Source organism: Hermetia illucens, chromosome 6, assembly GCF_905115235.1.
Source record: "Hermetia illucens chromosome 6, iHerIll2.2.curated.20191125, whole genome shotgun sequence".
Classification (NCBI taxonomy): Eukaryota; Metazoa; Arthropoda; class Insecta; order Diptera; family Stratiomyidae; genus Hermetia; species Hermetia illucens.
Genome location: NC_051854.1, coordinates 80,616,209 through 80,636,809, shown reverse-complemented (window position 1 = coordinate 80,636,809; position 20,601 = coordinate 80,616,209). Strand labels below are relative to the sequence as shown.

The window sequence follows — 20,601 nt, the reverse complement described above, 5'->3', positions numbered from 1 at the left end:
AACAATACTTTGCTTACTTGCTTTGAAACGGAAACTAATGTATAATACTTTTGATAATTTTTCCTATCTAGGGTAGAAAATCACAACCGATAACAGCTACGATGATGAAATCCGCGCAATGTTGTTGGCAGCCAACGGAGCCTATTTCAGCTTACAAGAACTGTTCCTTTCGAAACATCTCACCATAGGGTCAAAGCTCTTACCGTACAAGACAATGATCTTGCCAGTCCTCATGTACTCCTCGGAGACTTGAATTCTTAGCAAGAAAAATTGCGAACTCTTGGCCGCGTTCGAGAGAAGAATCCTCCGAAGAATGTTTGGCCCCCTACATGCGGATGGATGATTCCCTAGCCTACATAACGACGAAATATATGAGCGATACCATGATCGTCAGGTCGTGGATAAAATCCGACTCAATAGGTTACGGTGGGCGGGTCACTTAATCCGTATGGATGAGGATCATCTACAAGGGCAATATCTATGGTAGAAAAAGAAAACGAGGCAGACCCTGCCTGAGATGGAGCGATGGTGTAGGTCAGGACACCAGACAGCTTTTAGGGATATTGAATTGGTGGACCTCGGCGCAAAACGGGGATGTCTGGAGTAATTTCTTAAGGCAGGCCTAGACCGGATACCGTTTGTTGCGCCGTTGATGATGATGATACATAAAAAGGGATATATCACGCAGTACAGGGATAGGGACATCATTTATAGCATAGCCAGGGTAAAAATGTACATGGCCATGAAAGAATTCGGTATCCCAACGAAATTGGTAAGACTGACTAGGTTGACCCTGACCAATGGGCGAGGCCAGATAAAAGCAGCAGGATCACTCTCGACACCATTCAACATCAAGAACGGTCTAAGACTCAAGATAACGAACAAAACCGAGGTTGTCAGCTTGGGAAATTATTACACTCGTCTTAATCTGGATTAATGGATCGACATGGCCAAAGGTACCATCGTAGATGATGAATTCACGATGGTGTCTTTGGGCATGTCGTCCTCTGTAAGCCTTCACTATCGATTGTTCTTCTTTTGCATGCCTTCGTTAAAGCCGACCTGAAACACAGTTCCATTGAAAACTGAGGAGTTTTCAAGGAACCATACAGGAGTGACTACCGGACTACATAAAGAGTTCCCTCTGCGTCTTCCTTAAGATTGTTTCGAAGTGGTTTAAGATGAATCATTTTTATTTTTTTCCTCTCTCTCCTTCTATTATACTATGTTCTGCACAGAGACAGGACAAACGAAAAAAATAACATCCGCTGAAGGGACCTATGCATTTCGGATTCGTCAAATAAACTTGACGTAAATATGTACGTGATATTTTAGATAACCTTTGGAAATTTTATCACTATCTATACTTTGCCTAGACCTTTCTCCCTTTACACGAGCTCGCTCATTGTATTCAAGTAGGCGCTGTATGGACGATCAATGGAATCATCCATTTGTTTTGAACGTATCAAAAGTCGAAGTCGGATAAAACGTAAGTGTATTCTAGAAATAGTCATCTCGTTGTTTATAAATATCTGAGAAAATATACGTGCATTTTATTGAAATACTTATATTTGTCCGTGAATATTCAAGAAAGCAAATTGACAGAAGGAAATGGTAGTAGGTATCTTTTATCTGTTAATATATTTTATGGTGCTAGGATCTAATTTGTACGACATTCCTTACAAGTAAATAGGTGCGGCAATAATACATGATTTGTTAACTTTCTAGAATAGTCTTCTTTTCCGCACTTCGCGTTCGACTGGGACAACGGGGAAGGACTTGCAGGCATGGGTTGCGGAATGTCCTTCATTCAACACACTGACAATTGTGTCCCTCGTTTTGTTTTGAAAACAGCTCAGTGGACTTTTCATGGCAAGACCGTCTGTCTGTTCATAGTATAAGTTATTTTTACCAAAAGTTTAAAGTAGTGAAACATTCCCGGAATAAAACGGTAGTGTTATTCGGAACTTCTCGACTTCTACAGCACTTCGTTTCGAATACAACTCCCAAACTAACCAGTATATCTCTTCCGGCAATCTTTCACCACGCCAACATTGTGCTGAAGTAAGGGGTGAGAAATTCTGTAGATAATGTTCTTAGGAATTGATCCAATTTCATCAACGGCGTAATGATCGTTATAGTAAGGATATCTACATTAACATCCCTGTTTTGTCCGGTTTCCGGTCATACGATACCCTTGAGGCATACCTGGGGTACTGGCTTATGTTATCGCTCCATCCGAGGAAGAATTTGTCATTTTTTAATTTTTTATCATTGTTGCTGTCCCTAAAGGCTTTCTGGGCTAGGACATTTTTACCCATACAGATTAGATGCGTCATCCATCATAACCGAATGAACTGGATTTTATCCAGAACAAAGTTGCCGCGATATCGCTCATAGATTTCTTTCGTATGTCATGCACTTCGCAAAAAATTCTCCGGATTACTCTCCATTCCAGGTCTGCAGGACATTGAGAAGATCAATGCATGATGTCATGGGTCTTCATACTCCTAGTTGATAATAACTGCTTGCTCTCCCACCGAATCATGGGTCTTAACGAAAGAACTTTGGATATGCAGAAGGTAGTCAAAATCAGACTGAAGATAGGTACCAATAAAGTCAATGTTTTCAGTCGGTTTATCGCTGCTAAAGGGAAAAATAGCGAAAGCATCGAACATTGAATTGTAAACCTAGAAAGTTTTTTTTCTACCGACAGTGTCGCCGAACTTGATGCCTGTCGGTGCATTAAGTTCTTTTAAGTTGTGACAATCTTAAAGTTCTGTAGGGACTTCCACATCAATGTAGAAATAGTTTGAAGTGATGCGGTAGCTGTGAAAGCTACTTGGTTGTCGGAGTAAATAAGAGTTTTCCCACGTCGGTACTTCCTCCGTAGACTCTCGCCAATAAATTTCCTTCGTCTTAATCGTTAAAGCTAGTAAATTCCTCCATTATTGACTATTAGGACGAAACTTACTCGCATTTTATTCTATCCCATTTAGAACCAATGTTTCAATCCTGTTCAGGTGGTTGTGAGGATCATCTGTCGATGCTTGATCTGCAAGACCTCTGTTAACTGTGGTTATTGCGGCATCCATTCCCCCCTTTTTAGGTTTCACCGACGGTCCTGCTGTGGACTGCTTCAGAATTTACCCTTACTTGATTTTCAGAGGGGATTCTAGGCGGTGTTGTTAGTCTAGCCCGGAGCACTTTGCCAACGAGATAGTAATCCGAGTCTATAGTGACTCCGTATATGTTCTCACATTCATTGAGGCTGAAAGGTGGCTGCGTCCAATTAGCAAGTGGTCAATTTGATTGAGAGCCGCGCTTTGGTGCAAACCAGATACTTCCATCAACCATTTCATGCGATAGTGCTAACTGAATAATCCGCAGTCCGTTAATATTGGTGTTTTTTTGTAAGCTCCGTCCACAGGTTGGGGGTTGGGAAGGGCTGACAACTCTACACGGAAAACCGATGTTACGAAGCCACGAAAGGAGCCTCGGACAGGATGAATTTTACAACAACGAACCCGGCAACGACAACGAAATAACTATTTGCGCATTTTCTCATGAAAAGTGCGCTCCCTGTACAGACTGAATGCTGCTAAGCAGCTAGCCGATACCCAGTCCCAATATATGGTTGATGTAACAAGAGAGGCAATGGACAGGGACCGGTTTCCTGGAGAAGAGCCGCTACATCATATATTATAGTGGCCATCCAGTAAACCATGTGCTCGGAGTAGGTTTCTTAGTCAGAAAAAAAATGAAACCTGCTGTTATCGGCTTTCAAAATATAAGCGAAAGGCTATGCACTCTCTATTTGCGGGGCAAGTTTAGAAAGTCTCATAAACGTTCACGCCCCTACAGAGGAGACTGCAGAGTCATAGAAGGATACCTTCTACGAGGCAGGTGAGCGGATCCTCGAAGCCTGTCCCAAGTATGATATCAAAATCATGCTTGGAGATTTCAACAGTCAAGTAGGGACGGAGTCCGTATTCAAGCGATACGTCGGCTCCCATAGCTTACATAGGGATACCAATGATAAGGCACTACGGACTATTCAGTTAGCAGTATCGCACGAAATGGTTATTGGAAGTACCTGGTTTGCGCAGAAAGCGGTCCACAAACATACATGGGCCTCTCCAGACGGGACCACTTTCAAACAAATTGACCATGTGCTGATTGAACGCCACCACCTCTCAGCCATGATGTTGTCAGAACATGTAGGGGAGCCAATATACACTGTCCGGTTAGCTGAGTGGTCACAGCACAAGGCTGTCGTACGGAAGGTTCAAATCTCACTGGTGGCAGTGGAATTTGCATCGTGATTTGACGTCGGATACCAGTCGACTCAGTTGTGAATGAGTACCTGGCTCAAATCAGGGTAAATAATCTCGGGCGAGCGCAATGCTGACCACATTGTTTCCTACAGTGTTCTGTATTGTACCGTTACGGTCTTGAATGAAGTGCTCTAACACACTTCATGGCCCTGATCCCAAATGGATTCTTGCGCCAACGATTATTATTATTAATATAGACTCGGACCACTATCTCGTTGGCATAGTGCTCCGAGCTCGAATTATGACACCACCTACAATCCCCTCTGACAATCAGGTGAGAGTGAATAATGAAGCCATTCATCAAACAGCCCTCCGCAACACCTATAAGAGCGGAATGGATGCTGATATAACCGCAGTCAACAGAGATCCTGGAGATGAAGCATCAACAAATGATCTTCACTACCACCTGAAGAACGTTATCATTGATACGGCCACAAAGATACTTGGACCCCGCCGCAAGAAAAGTCGGAACGGATAGTTTGACGATGAATGTAAGCTAGGAACGGACCAGAAGAATGCTGCATACCGAGTAATGTTGCATGCTCAAAGAACGCGGGCACGCGCAGAGACTTATCACGAACTCCGTCAAGCGGAGAAGCGACTTCACAGACGGAAAAAGGAAACCTGGGAGAGCCAACAAGTATGTGAACTAGAAAAGTACAGGGAGCAACCGCACCAGGCACAGAAGGCGAAGTTTTACCAACAAGTCAGCAGAATGAAGCCTTATACACCTCGATGCTCATAGTCCGTGCAATTCATCGGCTTAAAAGCCATAAGTCGCCAGGAGTCGATGGAATTACAGCCGAATTGTATGGGACAGTGAATCGATGCTTTGCGAACGAAGCATTATCTGTCTCATACATAAAAAGGGAGATATCACGCAGTGCAGCAATTATAGAGGTATCACGTTGCTGGGTACCATCTAAAAGATATTCTCCTCTATCTTGCTAGGCCGGATAGCCCCATACGCCCACAACATCATTGGCCCATACCAAATCAGGCAAATCCGCAACAAATCAGATTTTCTCTCTGCGGCAAACGATAGAAAAACTGTTGGAATATGGACATCAATTGCACCATCTTTTCATCGACTTTAAAGCCGCCTATGATAACATAGCCAGGGTAAAACTGTACACGGCCATGAGAGAATTCGGTATCCCGACGAAATTAATAAGACTGACTAGGCTGACCCTGACCAATGTGCGAGGCCAGATAAAAGTAGCAGGATCACTCTCATGACCATTCAATATCAACAATGGTCTACGACAATGGGTGTCCTACCATGCGTCCTCTTTAACCTGGCCCCCAATGCCTGCCATTGTTGTTGGCAGCCAACGGAGCCTATTTCAGCTTAGAAGAACTGTTCCGCTCGAAACATCTCACCATAGGGTCAAACCTCTTACTGTACAAGACTATGACCTTGCCAGTCTTTATTTATTCCTCGGAGATTTGGGTTCTTAGTAAAAAAAACTGTGAACTCTTTGCCCCGTTCGAGAGAAGAATTCTCCGAAAAATCTTTGGCCCCTACATGAGGATGGACGATTCCGTAGCCTACATAACGACGAAATGTATGAGCGATACCATGACCGTCTGGTTGTGGATAAAATCCGGCTAAACAAGTTGCGGTGGGCGGATTACTTACTCCGTATGGATGAGGATGATCCAGCTCGGAAAGTCTATAAGGGTAATATCTATGGTAGGAAAAGAAGATGAGGCAGACCTTGCCTAAGATGGAGCGATGGCGTAGGTCAGAACGGCAGGCAGCTTTTAGGGATATCGAATTGGTGGACGTCGGCTCAAAATCGGGAAGTGTGGAGTTCCTTATTAAGGCAGGCCTAGATCGGATACCGGTTGTTGCGCCCTTGATGATGATGACTTAATTCTCGGAAGGGCCATTTTAGGTGTGCCATGTTTGGTATAATTGACTTGCACTCCTTCAGTGCCTTCGTTTAATCGAACTGGGCAATGGATTAATTCGAAATATCATCGAGATTATAGTTTTCCGAATACTCGCCGGTCTTATTTCTGTTTGTCCATGACTACCAACGCGCTACCTTTGTCCGCTTTTAAATAGTATGCATCTTTTGGTTTGTTGTTTGGTCAGCTTCATTTTTTTGGAGGAGCGACTGGGCTTACTGTTGGCCTCCGATTTTGCAACTTCGTCCACTTCTCTCCTAATGTTGTATTTTGTCTCTTCTTCAAAATGTTTTATCTTACCCTCAATATTTATTATTGTAGTTTCAATTGGTAGTACAGGTCTAACAGCGTAGCTCATCCTTTTATTCAGCAGTTTTAATTCGTCTATTGTAAATCGGGCGGTCGATTTATTAACAGGGTAGTTGGGTATCGTTTCAATGGAGTATTTGGTTGCCCTATTCGGTTGCGGCTGGGACCTTAATAGGTCCGCTAGTCCCGAAGAAGGAAGAGGAAAAAAGCAGCATCTGCAAGATGTCTTGTGAAGATTCCCCTTGTATATACGTAGGGCAAACCAAACGGCTAGTCAACACTCGGATCAAGGAACATTTAAAAGAAGCTGAGCTAATAAAAAGGGACAGGAAAACACATTCTGCAGTCGCCCGGGATATTGTAAACATGACCATAGAATGGAGAGGGTAACGGTGCTGAAAGAGGTCAAGAACAACAAATTGGACTATTACGATTGTTTCTTCATTGGAAAGAAGGATTTTCGGCTTTGAAGAAGGGTAATTTTCTCAGACGCCCATATACATTCAAGTTTTAAAAGTTAATTTGCAATTTAGACATCCATAGAAAGTACATATTTCAGCAGAATAATATCCAAAACATACGGCATTTAATAGGCGTTTCTTTATAATTGCCGAAAACGGTTGAATACGCCTCCACAAAGTCCCAACATTAATCTCATAGAAAATGTATGGTCTATTTTTAAGAAAAAAACCTTAAAATCGCTTTGCGTACAAAATGGGGAAATATTTCACCAAATTTAGCAAAAAAAAATTAGTTGTATCTATGCCAAATAAGCTTAAGGCAATAAAGAAACGGAAAGGGCACCCAATAAATTACTAAAGCTAAAATTTTTAATCCAATTAAGTGTACGAATATGGATTTTGTTTGGATCGGAATATGAATATTTGTTTGCAATATTTTTTATGTTTGTATATTACTGTTTTAAATAAACAAGGCTATTCCTTGTAATAATTGCTCACTTTTATCTGATTTCGTCTAGTATTTTACAGGCACTTTTCAAATTATTGCTTAAAATGACCGTGTACGAATACGTATTTTGCATAGTGTGTAGTGTAGATGTTGTTGGAATTATTCCGCTGAACGAGGCAGCAAGTGACTACCAAAATACGTATTCGGGAAAATAAACTAAAATCATAGACAAAAAGGAAAGTAGAATCTGTTTTTTTTTTCGGACATAAATACTAATTTCGTGAAAATCAGACATTTTAATTGAGTTATTTGGAAGTATGTAGAAATATCAGTGGTGTACTGACTTTTTTCAGTCGTGAAAATTGTATTCAATTCTTTTTACCAATTTAAAAATTTTGCTTGACTTTTGTACAGACGTTTCCGTTTCCCCTTTTTAAGAATTTTCCTTATATCAATGGGTATGTTCAATACTGAAAACAAGAAGATGTCGCTTTTGTCGGCTCTTAACATCTGTTTTCCTGAAGCTTCTAGTTTTAGTACAACGGTTCTGGACCGTTCTGCCTGGCAACCCAAAAATATGTCAAATTTCTTGCCGCTTTTTTTTCCCGCAGAAATCAACAATGGAAATGGCTCCAATTTGCATTTGTCCGAAATGATTGCTTTAAATGAGACTCTATGGAACTCGGATCTGTGAAGCATCTCTGATCCAGTGATTAAATAGATTTAAGGGAAAATATGGCACTGGCTGCCAGTACTAAAACGGAGGATGCTCGCTTTTCTTCTCAGAATTTCGATTTGCGCAGATGGCGGCAAGTTCAGCGTCGGATCGAGTGGCATGTCGTGCTACTAGCCGATTGCACTCGAATACGCTATTCGTGCTCGATTCGGACGTATTCGTGACAGAAAAGCTCTCTCTGCAGCTTTGCAGCTGACGCACATCTCGGAGGCAATAAATAGCCAGGGCAAGTGCTGGCCTGTTTTATTACACTTATTGTCTCTTTCAAGTGAAGTGCCAGTCGTGATTTTCTGCGAAAGTCACCGTTGCTAATCGTTTCGACTTTGTTGTGGAGGAATTAGAAGTGAACAGAAAACGCATCCGTTTCTGAAATTTTCGTAGCGGAAACAAAATCAATCCAAGGTGAGTTCAGGTATCAATTCTTTCAAAGTAGTTTGTGTTTGGTGAAATTAGGGGCTCGGCATCGTTTGGTGCGGGCTGGGAAGTGTTTTATCGATCGACCGAGCAAAAGTTCCAGAAGGAATCGAAGGCGGTGAATCACGTTTTGTTGCAATGCGGTGCGATGAGGGTGGTCTTTGGCAATCGATGGGCTGCAGATGGCCTGCTTAGCGTTGCAGATATTCCCGGTCCTACTTTCTCGGCCAAGGTCCAAATGGGTCAGGCGTCGCGTGCGGAAGTTTCTAGGGCGAACTCTTGGGTCAATCCACGCCAACCTGGAATGTTCTGCACCGCCTTTGTGGGTTCCCTCAAACCGGAAAGTGACTGACCGGGCGTCTGTGTAGCCGACAAAGGCAAGCATTGGGGTTTTTAGAATGGAGGTTGCGTCATCCATGCCGAATTCGTGATGGTTCTATTAATAAATCCTTAGTTCCCGCGCTCGTTCCGTGAGTTGTAAATTTGAGGCGTGTGAATTTGCTCTATTTCGAGAACACGCTGTCGGGGATATGATTCCATGATTGCCGAAGGGAGTCTGGGTTTCAGCTCTATCGAACGATCTTTCCTTCATTCAAGATTTTTTCATATTAAATATTTAGGACCACGTGATTCTCGACTGCGGACATTTTGTAAGGCACTCGTGGAGTTGTGGGAACCAGCCAGACCGCGTATGACGACTAAATATTCCACTCGCCTTGGACGTAAGCGTCTGGTTATCTAATCAAGCGTTCTCTCGTATCATCGTCTGTTTTCCATTAGATTTCCAACGTAAATACGTACTTCGAACAACTGAAAATGGACTTTTATTCGCGGTCACGTTTTCCCACAACTTCCTTTCGCGCGTATGATATTCTCAGGGGCAACAATAATTGTGGGATTGATCTTCAATTAAATTTCTTTCTTTCCAATTCAGCACGAATTCTCTTATTAAGATCGCTATCTTCCATAATTCATATGGAGACCATGAAATGCTTTAGCGTTAGAACAACCGCTGTTGTCAGTTTTCCTCGCAGGTTGGGCGAACGTTTGAATCGGCCACGACTGGCGGTTGGTTACCTTATGGCGTCGAGCGGGTTAGTGGGTAGAATTGCGAGTATTTCTCATGCTCTCTTGATTGTATTTGCTCGTTACCTGCCCTGGCCGGACGTTAGCACCAGGTGTGATTGCTTCATTGAGTCAGCGTTTTTCACTTGGCCGTGGGTAAATATAATATTTCGCCGAAGGCATGCACCTAGAATTTTCTAGAAATGGAAGTTTATTACGAGAATTTATTGCTGGTGTTGCGAACGTTTGTTCTGGATGAGGGAAAGGGGATGAGGATTACACAACGCGCCAAGTTTCCCATTGACCTTTTAGTTCAGAGCTCATGAATTTTAAAAATCGTGTTGGAAACTTCTATGAATATGGTCGTTTCTCATTAATTGCGATTATGTTCTTTTTATTATGCAATAGCTGGGTGGGTAATGCCTTCGGAAAGGCCAAGCATTCCATATCGTCAAGTGTTTCGGGGGGTTGTCTTCTAGCATAGCTTTGGGTCCGAGTGAAGGCAAAAGAGAATGCTCACTACGATCTTAGTTCTAGAAATAGTTGGGGAACAAGTCATTTGGTTGATTTCTCTGCTTTGAAATGGTTGGTGAAACCCCAAATCGACTAGAAAAATGCAAATGAGAGACCAAATGGTGTTCGTGGTGGTTAGGCATCAACCTCCTTAGTCGTCGTGCCCAAGGTTCAAATCCTGATTTCATCACGGATGTCTGTTTGTTCAGCTTCTATAAGTTTCTAAGGTGCAAAGCATTAAGGGTCTAAATGTTGCTGAAACAATCTCATTGAATATAAAATTCGAGGGAGTAACGATAAGGAAGATTACATGCTGGATGAAGGAGTCAGCAGCAGTATCGGTCAACCGTGATTGGAGCTCCCATACAGTTTCATCGAATTGGGGGGATTTTCATTTGCAGTTCGAACACTGCGGATTGTTCTCGTAAATTCGCCGTGTTATCTCCCAGATAACCTCTTAAAGTTTAGATTTCTCCCAGGAGACTAATAATGTTAGATCCCTTGACAAAGCCAATCGTTGTCCTGTTGATTTTTCTTCCTAATGTAGCACCGAAGTAAGTTCCAACGTTTCGCCGTCTCTTTTTGTGTTCTTTTTTTGTAGGCGCGCTACGTAGTTTTGCCTGCTCAAAGTACGGAAAAGCTACCCATGCCATCACACGCTTCCGGAATTTCGTTATATTTTCGGTGGGTTTTTCTTTTGCAAATTGTTGGCAATAGCTATTAAAGCCATCTGGTCCATTTAAATTAAGCATTTTGGAAAAAGTTACGAATTTTCATTCATCGCGCCAGTACATCATTTTTCTTGCAAATGCAAGGTCAGGGTCTCTGCGCCCTTGTTTAACCAGCGGATATCTCACTGGTTCTTTGTATACGGTGGAAGGATCCTCACTTAACATTCTCCGAACTCTGCATTTTTTAATTAGAAAAATTCATTTTCCGTAGAGTCTGAGCAATATTTAACTGACACAACTGCGTTTTTAGGAAGTGTGCACAAATTTAGCAATTTTCTAGCGAAAGCTGTCGCTAGAATATATAGTGCGATTAGAATGTTTTAAGGTAACATTTTTGTAGTGCGTCTATGGGAAATGTGCACATTTCAGAGGACAATCCTTGGGCATTGGGTCTTTGGGACGAAGAATGATTTTCGTTAATAGCATGACCTCAACTTTTGTGTTTCAAGTTTTAAGAAAGGATTCTTCGTGGATGGCGATTCACAGCATAGCGGAAATGAAACCGCCATATTCTGACATTCCTTCAAGAAATAAGCGTGAGTCTGTGGTCGCTTAGATGTTCACAATAATCAGTACGGCATAAGGTGCTCTCTTATGAACTGGGAGTTAGTCTGACCTAAGATTCTATTAGCTAATTTTGTGTCGAAGCTGACGTACTACAAATTCGTCTATGGTACACATAACCAGTGACTACAATTGCAAACCGGAAGTTTTGTCGGCATTATTTTGACATGAACACTTTTTAAGGTTTTGTGTAAACACAAAACCTTATTAAAATCGGTTTACCGTCTGTCTGTCTGGCTGTCTGTCTGTCTGTCTGTCTGTCTGTCTGTCCGTCACACGCATTTTTCTCGGAAACGGTTATAGCGATTGACACCAAATTTGGTAGAAAGGTGGGAACTGTGAACGCTCACGCATACAGTGAGTTTCATCCTTTTAAGTTGAATTTAAGGGGGGTCCCCATACATGCAAATGGGGGGTGTAAATTTTTTTTTCATCAAATATACTCATGTGGGGTATCAAATTAAAGGTCTCGATTAGTACTTTTCGAAGCCGGTCTTAGTTTTGACATTTGTTAGAAAGGTGGGGAGTGCGGGGGGTTGAAAGTGACCATTCCTTTAAGGGGGCCATTCTCAGAAACTAACAAACCGAAAAATCTGAAAAAAATCAAGAGGCTGCCACTATATGGTGCCTAGGCTCCGAAATACCTTCCATACTGATATCTGTACAAATAAAGTTAATAATAGTATATTACCATAATTTTTAGTAATTGGCTGCAAAACCCCCCTTAAGTTCACGTTAGCAACATGAAATTTCGCAATAATATAGGGTATAACATAGAGCACGATCTCACCAAGTTTGGTCGAAATACCGCTATTACTAACAAAGTTATAATACGTCAAAGTTGTCACTTCCTTGTAAATTCAAGACTATGAATGTCAATGTCATCCGAAAGTGGATATTCTCACATAATATATGCATATATTACCTGCTACGTGCAAAGAAATACACAAAACCTTTCGTACCTGAAGCGTCCAGCTTCCGGTTTCCCGACTTGTTTAGGGTTTTGTTTGCAAAACAAAACCTTATTAAAAATCAGTTCAATGGTTGTTTGTCTCTCGCTGTCGCTTGTCTCGTACAAATGGAATAGTTCTGCACTCAAATATACTCACAGAAGAAGCAAACAAAATTTTTCATAACTGAAGCGTCGAGCTTCCGGTTTTCCGACTTGTTTCATTTTCGATAGAGTTTGAGCAATGCTTACTGACACAACTGCGTCTAAAGCAAGTGTGCACCAATTTAGTACTTTTCTGAAGGAAAGCTCTCGCTCTCTAGTGGGTTTGAGAAGATTAAAATCTGGTTAAGATTCTTGCGGTTAGAGTGTTTTATAGAAAATACTCGCGTTGTAGAGGATAGTCCTACAAGGACATTGGGTCTTTGTGACGAAAAGGGGCTTCCATGTATGGCATGGCCCCAACTTTTTGTTTCAAGTTTTGAGTAATGATTTTGCGTAGTTGGCGATTCTCAGCATAGCGGAAGTGAAATTGCCGTATTCTGGCATTCCTTGAAGAAGTAAGCCTTAGTCTGTCGTCATATGAATGTTCACATTAATCAGCACGGCATAAGATGCTCCCTTATGAACTAGCAGTTACTCTGAGCTAAGATTATATTAGTATTCTGGCAAAGTCGGCGTACTGCCAATTCGACTACACATAACCACTGATGAGGAACCAGAAGTTTTGCCGGAATGGTTTTTGGCATGAACATTTTTTTTTTCAGTGTGCGTGAAAAGGGCATCAATGTTAGTCGTAATTCTCTGTTCAAGACTTGATTTTTGCCATATATTTGCTTGAAATCTGGTCTTGCGCGTCAGTGCGAAACTGAGTCAATTTTGATATTGTTTGTAGATTGGGAATTTTTGGGTTCTCATCCACTTGAAAGATTTGGGGAGAGTTATTCACTTTTTTAATTTTTTTATCCATTTTTTTTTTAAGAATGGTGAATAAAATAAAATGATTGGAAGTCGGCCTTGTTCCCCGGAAGTTTTTGGGCTTGTGAATTAAGCACGAAAGTTTGTCGAATCTACTATGGAATGTTTAAATGTACCATAGAATGGATTAGCGTGCACATAAAGAAAAAAATGCAGTGCATCTTAGTGTCTCCTGCGAACATCATCTCAACATGGTAGACACCCAAGGCATATGTCTAAATTCGATCGAAAAATACCCTGGACTACTTTAAAATAGCCCTTCCCCGAGACCATATTTCACATTGGCTTCCCTTAGTGACACTCTGGGAGAGAGTACAAGAACGTGGAGTAAAATTGAGCCAATAAAAAAAAATTAATAGTCATACTGATATTGCGAAAAAATATATTTGCCCAGGGAGGGAGGTTTCTCAGTTTTTGTATCGTTCCGCTGCCGTATGTTTCAGCTTTTAAAATTATATGATAATGAAAGTGAAGCACAGCTTCATTGGATATAAAACAGGAGGGGGGAGGGGTTATATGCCTTATGCTCCACAAAGGTGTGAAAGAAGTGATATTATTTTTCATTAACTAAAACGTGCAGATTTTATTTAAAAAAAAAACAAGTTGGGTATAAAGGTTTTGTGTTCATTTTATATAAGAAGCACGCTATGCATGATTTTCCATTGGAACATCGCTAAGAATACAAAATATTCTTTCATATTAGGCCAAACTCCGTGCACAAAAGCATACATATATATGTTAGGTAAATTAAGAACCGCTGGAAACCAGGTATGCGCATGTCTATTATAATGGTTGCTACTCGAAATAAAAAAGTGTACACCCTCCTTTCGTATGCGTGGGGAGCTTCCCTTAAAATTCAACACAAAATGATGCCACTCGCTGCATGTACAAGGGACACACGGACCACATGTCCTCATCAGATTTCGCAATAATCGGTTCAGCCGTTTCGGAGTAATTTGGATGTGACAGACATATTGAACCGATTTAATAAAGTTTTGTTTCACACAAAACCTTAAAGAATGAAAGTTGCGAAATTGCTGACATTGACTCAGTTTCTCATCTAATTGCAGTTGTTTCCCATTCCTTCACATGTCAACAATTTTCCATTTATTGCATTCTAAGACGTGTACGACATCACTTTCGAAGATATACTGATATGAACGGCGAAGTTTGGAAATACATATATTAAGGAATATTTTGAATTTTTAGCTATGTACAAATGGAGAAACGTGCATAGGAAATTTTTCACAAAAGATGAACATAAAACGTACCCGAATCGTCCATCTCATAAAATACCTAGAAGAACGTAATACAGAATAGCTTTGTATTCCGGCTTAATCGAAATCGTGGTGTGAATCCATTGGCAATGCATGTTGGTTGTTTTTGTACCGGAGAGGGATGGTGAGAGCTGCTGCAAGGGACCACATTAGAAGTTGTAGATATAAAACCACTCCCAGGCTAAATTCATTTCAGGTGTTTTGAGTATTTTACTCTCCCTAGCTGGAAATACGTCTTATGTCACAGCCAGAGTTGTTTGTTAGAAAATATTAAGATGAGCAAATATTGCACCTCAAAATGCCAATAACTATTAGGGTGGAGATCGATCGTGGTGCCGCCTCAAAAGATACAGTTTCCGGCTTAACATCGCACCCCCGCGTCTGGTCTTTACAAACCCTCACCTAGTTGAGTCTTGAAAATTCGGCAGTTGTGGAGCTCAGAGCGTTTGAAGCTTCACCGATACTTATGGGGCCTTGCCAATGGACTGTTTCTTTATAGCCTTCAGAAATTTTGGAAGCAAGTGAACATGTGCTTATGTCTTGTATCAGATTGCAAATTGGAATTTTTAGTATGTTTGGCATGTAGATCAGTGTGGGTGGACAGAACTAATTGAAGGAACATTTCCGCAGATTAGTTCCATGGGAGGAAGGGAATATAATTTTCTAGTCTGCGTATTTTGCTGACGTTGATACATAACTCTTAATTATGGTTAACTGTCACGGTTCGTAGAGTGGAGTGGATAATCGATGATTTTTCATGCAATGATCAGCGGAAGCTCGGCAAAAATATAAAATCGGTAAATTATTTTTCTGGAATGGTAATATAAGTAAATTTGGCCCTTATGGTTTGATTCTTGCACTTAGTCGAGTCCTCCTAAACCATAATCAGTTCTAAATGAAGATTTGTAAACTTTCCTTAGTATTTAAAGCTCGTTAGGTGTTACGATTGTTTTAACTTCTATAAACCATGAGACACGAGGCATTTTGCAGCTTGTCATGGCCTTCTGGAGGAGGGTTATTACTGTGTCGATTCCCAATCTATATTTCAACGCATTTTAACTCTGGCTTTCGTTAGTATCTGGTCCAATGACCCTGATTAACAATGACACGAAGTCGTCGTAGCTTCGACACTACAATACTGATTGGATCCTGGTCGCTGCCGCTAGACTAATTTTCAGTATTTTGAGCACCACACTAGATCATCATCATCATCAACGGCGCAACAACCGGTATCCGGTCTAGGCCTGCCTTAATAAGGAACTCCAGACATCCCGGTTTTGCGCCGAGGTCCACCAATTCGATATCCCTAAAAGCTGTCTGGCGTCCTGGCCCACGCCATCGCTCCATCTTAGGCAGGGTCTGCCTCGTCTTCTTTTCCTACCATAGAGGATGTCGGTAAATCGTAGTCAGGTTTTTTGATCGAACTTCACATAGTGGCTTATGCAGCACTCTCCTTCCAGCCTAGTTGTCTTTCATGTAGGCGGATAGCCCAATGAGGACAAAACTCACAGAACTTTGACCACTAGATGTTTGGGTGAGGTACTTCCTTAGTGGATGTCGTTACGGTACGAGGGGAGAATGTTCTCAGAATACCCTCTAATTAGCTCGTCGGGATATGCTGAAGTTATGTGGGTCATATGTGCCTTGATGCATGAGGGAGATTCGCCTTTAAATATATACAAATATATATGGTTATTTGATTTTTGGGGCAGAACCAAAATTTCATCAGCTCATTGAAGTCTGAATTCAAGATTCAGGCCAGCCGTGCCTGGGAGTATTCGGAGTTCGTTTCAAAGTAAAAAGATATTATTTCGCAGAATCAATCGCTGAAAATGCCTAGTTGTATTTAATGTCTCATGCTAAAATGTCGAAAATATATAGGAAATTGTGGAATTCGCTCCAGAAGAATGACTGTTCGATGTATTACTCATGGCCGTCCTCTGTTACCGCTTTCTGACATCATCTTTCTACATTTCCTTTTGTATCAAGGTGTTCGGTTTGAGTAAGCTAAATTTCCAGCCTGCCCAGTCATACGTTCACGTTGTTTATACGTGAAAATATAACGAGTTGAGTATTTCATGTTTTTTATGAAATGCGTTTCCCTTCAGAAAATTTCTCGTCACTGCGCGATTGATATTACTATTACCGCTGAATCGCTAATAATTTAAATGGCAGAAGTTAAGATTAGATTGCGAAACTTCAAAAGTTTTTAGTATTTCCATTGATAAAAGCCATTCTGTTGCCGGGTCGGGAAAATTTGTAGAATAATATGATTATCAGAAGAATAATGAATTAGTCGTAATCAGTTGAGTTGATTATAATCATATTCCAAAGTTTTCCGGAATCCCCCTTGATTTGCTATGTATTGGGTCTTGTTTCTCGAAATGTTCCAACACGTGCCTAGTGGCTCACGCTAATAAATGTGGAAACATGAAATAATTGATTTCAAATAAGACTGAACTCTCGATGATCACTGCAATCCAGAATCCATTAGATGTATTTTTAAGTTGGGAAGCATTGTATGTCTAGAAAGGGATGAGGTCAAATTAAACATAATTACTGTCGCACTAAGTGCGGGGTGGCCATGGGACTGGTTAACACCTTTGGGGGTGGGAGGGTGCCTGTATTAAACGTGTTGGGCGAAAAGTTTCGTATAAAGAGACGATATTCGTTCGTTCAAAAGTTGAGGGTAGCGAATTTGTGTCTCAACAGCAGTTATAAGCAAACACTTTGTTTTTTTTTTTTTGAAAATTGCGGGGTCCTAAGTCCGCATCAATTTTATGCCGGACCGGACCTAATGGAGAGCAACTTATTCCTTCTTTGGTCCACAGACCCCTTGTTTAGGGCTTAGCACTCAAACTTTCAAAATATCAGGCGATGATTGAGCGATGAGGCGTTATTGAGCGTAAATCCGCCCTATTGACCAGAGCTGAAAATATTTTTTTGCGAATCGCGGAGTCTTAAGTCCGCATCAACTTGAGCTCTGGTCAATAGGGCTTACACTTAATATAATTCGTAGTTATGTTATGTTCTGCGAATTATATAAAGAAGCATTTAACATCTGCGCTTCGGTCACGCTGCACTCAGGGCAGAGGTGAGGCAGCGTCTGACGATTTGCCTTTACCCTGGTAAGAAACCGTAAAGCAGTCATCGCCTAACACTTAGTTGTTGTAGGGTCTGGAATTGGTACGCGTACAACCCTATAATTACTCTTGTCTTAATTAAGCCAATCCTTGTTTATATGAAAAACTAATATTCCTCGAATTTATTATCATTTCAGATGTCTAAAGCACCAGCTGTAGGTATTGATTTGGGCACGACATACTCATGTGTCGGCGTATTCCAACATGGAAAAGTTGAAATTATTGCCAACGATCAGGGTAATCGTACCACACCATCGTACGTTGCCTTCACTGAGACAGAACGTCTCATTGGAGATGCTGCCAAGAATCAGGTTGCAATGAATCCAGTTAACACCATTTTCGATGCCAAACGTTTGATTGGTCGTAAATTCGATGATCCAGCCATCCAAGCCGATATGAAGCATTGGCCATTCAATGTTGTTAATGTTGATAGTAAACCAAAAATTGAAGTTCTTTACAAGGACGAGAAGAAAACTTTCTTCCCCGAAGAGATCAGTTCTATGGTTTTGACTAAAATGAAGGAAACCGCTGAAGCATATTTGGGCAAAACTGTCACAAATGCTGTGGTCACAGTGCCAGCCTACTTCAACGACTCACAACGTCAAGCTACCAAGGATGCTGGAACAATTTCTGGATTGAACGTTCTCCGTATCATCAACGAGCCAACCGCTGCCGCCATTGCTTATGGTTTGGACAAGAAGGCAGCTGGAGAGCGCAACGTGTTGATCTTCGATTTGGGCGGCGGCACTTTTGATGTGTCCATCCTCTCCATTGATGACGGTATTTTCGAGGTCAAGTCCACTGCCGGTGACACTCACTTGGGCGGTGAAGATTTCGATAACCGCCTGGTGAATCACTTTGTCCAGGAATTCAAGCGTAAGCACAAGAAGGACTTGACCACGAACAAGAGGGCTCTACGGCGCCTTCGAACTGCTTGCGAACGCGCAAAGCGTACTTTATCATCTTCAACGCAAGCCAGTATTGAAATCGATTCGCTGTACGAGGGAACCGACTTCTACACTTCAATCACCCGTGCCCGTTTCGAGGAGTTGAACGCTGATTTGTTCCGCTCCACCATGGAACCAGTGGAGAAGGCTCTTCGTGACGCCAAGTTGGACAAGTCTACAATTCACGACATCGTTCTCGTCGGAGGTTCAACCCGTATCCCTAAGGTACAGCGCTTGCTCCAGGATTTCTTCAACGGCAAGGAGTTGAACAAATCCATCAACCCCGATGAGGCTGTAGCCTACGGTGCCGCCGTCCAGGCTGCCATCTTGCACGGTGACAAGTCACAGGAGGTTCAAGATCTGCTCTTGCTCGACGTTACTCCATTGTCATTGGGTATTGAGACCGCCGGAGGAGTGATGAGCGTACTCATCAAGCGTAACACCACCATTCCCACGAAGCAAACCCAAACCTTCACCACCTACTCGGACAACCAACCCGGTGTATTGATCCAGGTCTACGAAGGTGAACGTGCAATGACTAAGGATAACAACTTGTTGGGTAAATTCGAACTTTCCGGAATCCCACCAGCACCACGTGGTGTGCCACAAATTGAAGTTACCTTCGACATTGATGCCAACGGTATTTTGAACGTCACTGCCCTTGAACGCTCCACCAACAAGGAGAACAAGATCACAATCACCAACGACAAGGGCCGTCTCAGCAAGGAAGAAATTGAACGCATGGTCAACGACGCTGAGAAATACCGAAGTGAAGATGAGAAACAGAAGGAAACCATTGCTGCTAAGAACGCACTCGAATCTTATTGCTTCAACATGAAGGCCACCATGGATGAGGATAACTTGAAGGGCAAGATCTCCGACTCGGACAAGATTTTGATCCTCGACAAATGCAACGAAACAATCAAATGGCTTGATGCCAATCAATTGGCCGATAAGGAGGAATACGAACACCGCCAGAAAGAATTGGAATCAGTATGCAATCCAATTATCACGAAATTGTACCAAGCTGGTGGTGCTCCACCCGGTGGAATGCCCGGCGGATTCCCAGGCGGTTTCCCGGGAGGCGCTCCAGGTGCTGGTGGTGCTGCTCCAGGTGGCGCCGGAGGCTCTGGACCAACCATCGAGGAGGTTGATTAAACGCCGCGACCACCTTTGTTCCATTCCAATGTTATTTAAACTGAAAATCTCCTGATCGCCCAATTGTTTCAAATGGGGATTATAAACCAAATAAAAAAAATTAATTCGAAATGAAATGGTTAATTTTCTTCTTGAGTCCTGCTTGAATGGGTTATTTTTTATTCGGAAAATGCTACCCATAACAGGTGGTCGTCTGATAGAGACAGTCCAAGATTTTCCCTTGTTCCTCCATGTTGACGTTTTGTTTCAGATGGCGAGGCTGAAAGTTCCAGTTTGTAGAAACTAGACAGGATGTAGTTTAGTAATTGTACGTTGGGCACTAGCTCCAATAGCCTTCCGTTTCGGTGCATGTAGTCTGGACACAGATCTCTTGTGTATTTTCATACCAAATGTATGGAAAAATTTTGCTTTTTGAGGCATATTGCAATGCGTTTATATATAGCGATCATTCATTATTGCACTTTATTTCAATCTGTATTGTTAAATGTAAATTAAATTTGATTGATACTGCTTCATGCATCCTAGTTTGTGCATGTGAAGCAAATACAGTCCACTTTCAGCGTTGCGTTGGTTGGAAACAGCCAGTGATTTGAAAATCGGGTTGGGCGAACCATCACATCCAGCGTTGTGTACAAACAATCACTGATTTGTTTG

General features: G+C 41.8%; 1 protein-coding gene across 1 annotated transcript; it reads left to right on the top strand.

Annotated features, from left to right (window-relative positions):
• Positions 1 to 8,449: 8,449 nt before the first annotated feature.
• On the top strand, positions 8,450 to 20,063 carry LOC119659716 (heat shock 70 kDa protein cognate 4). The gene is made up of 2 exons (XM_038067971.1): positions 8,450 to 8,610; positions 17,980 to 20,063. The coding sequence occupies exon 2, from the start codon at positions 17,980 to 17,982 to the stop codon at positions 19,945 to 19,947; it is 1,968 nt and encodes a 655-aa protein (XP_037923899.1). The 5' UTR covers positions 8,450 to 8,610; the 3' UTR covers positions 19,948 to 20,063.
• Positions 20,064 to 20,601: the final 538 nt, after the last annotated feature.

Excerpts from the sequence above, each read along its gene's own strand:
- LOC119659716 (XM_038067971.1), top strand. The coding sequence starts at position 17,980 with ATGTCTAAAGCACCAGCTGTAGGTATTGATTTGGGCACGACATACTCA.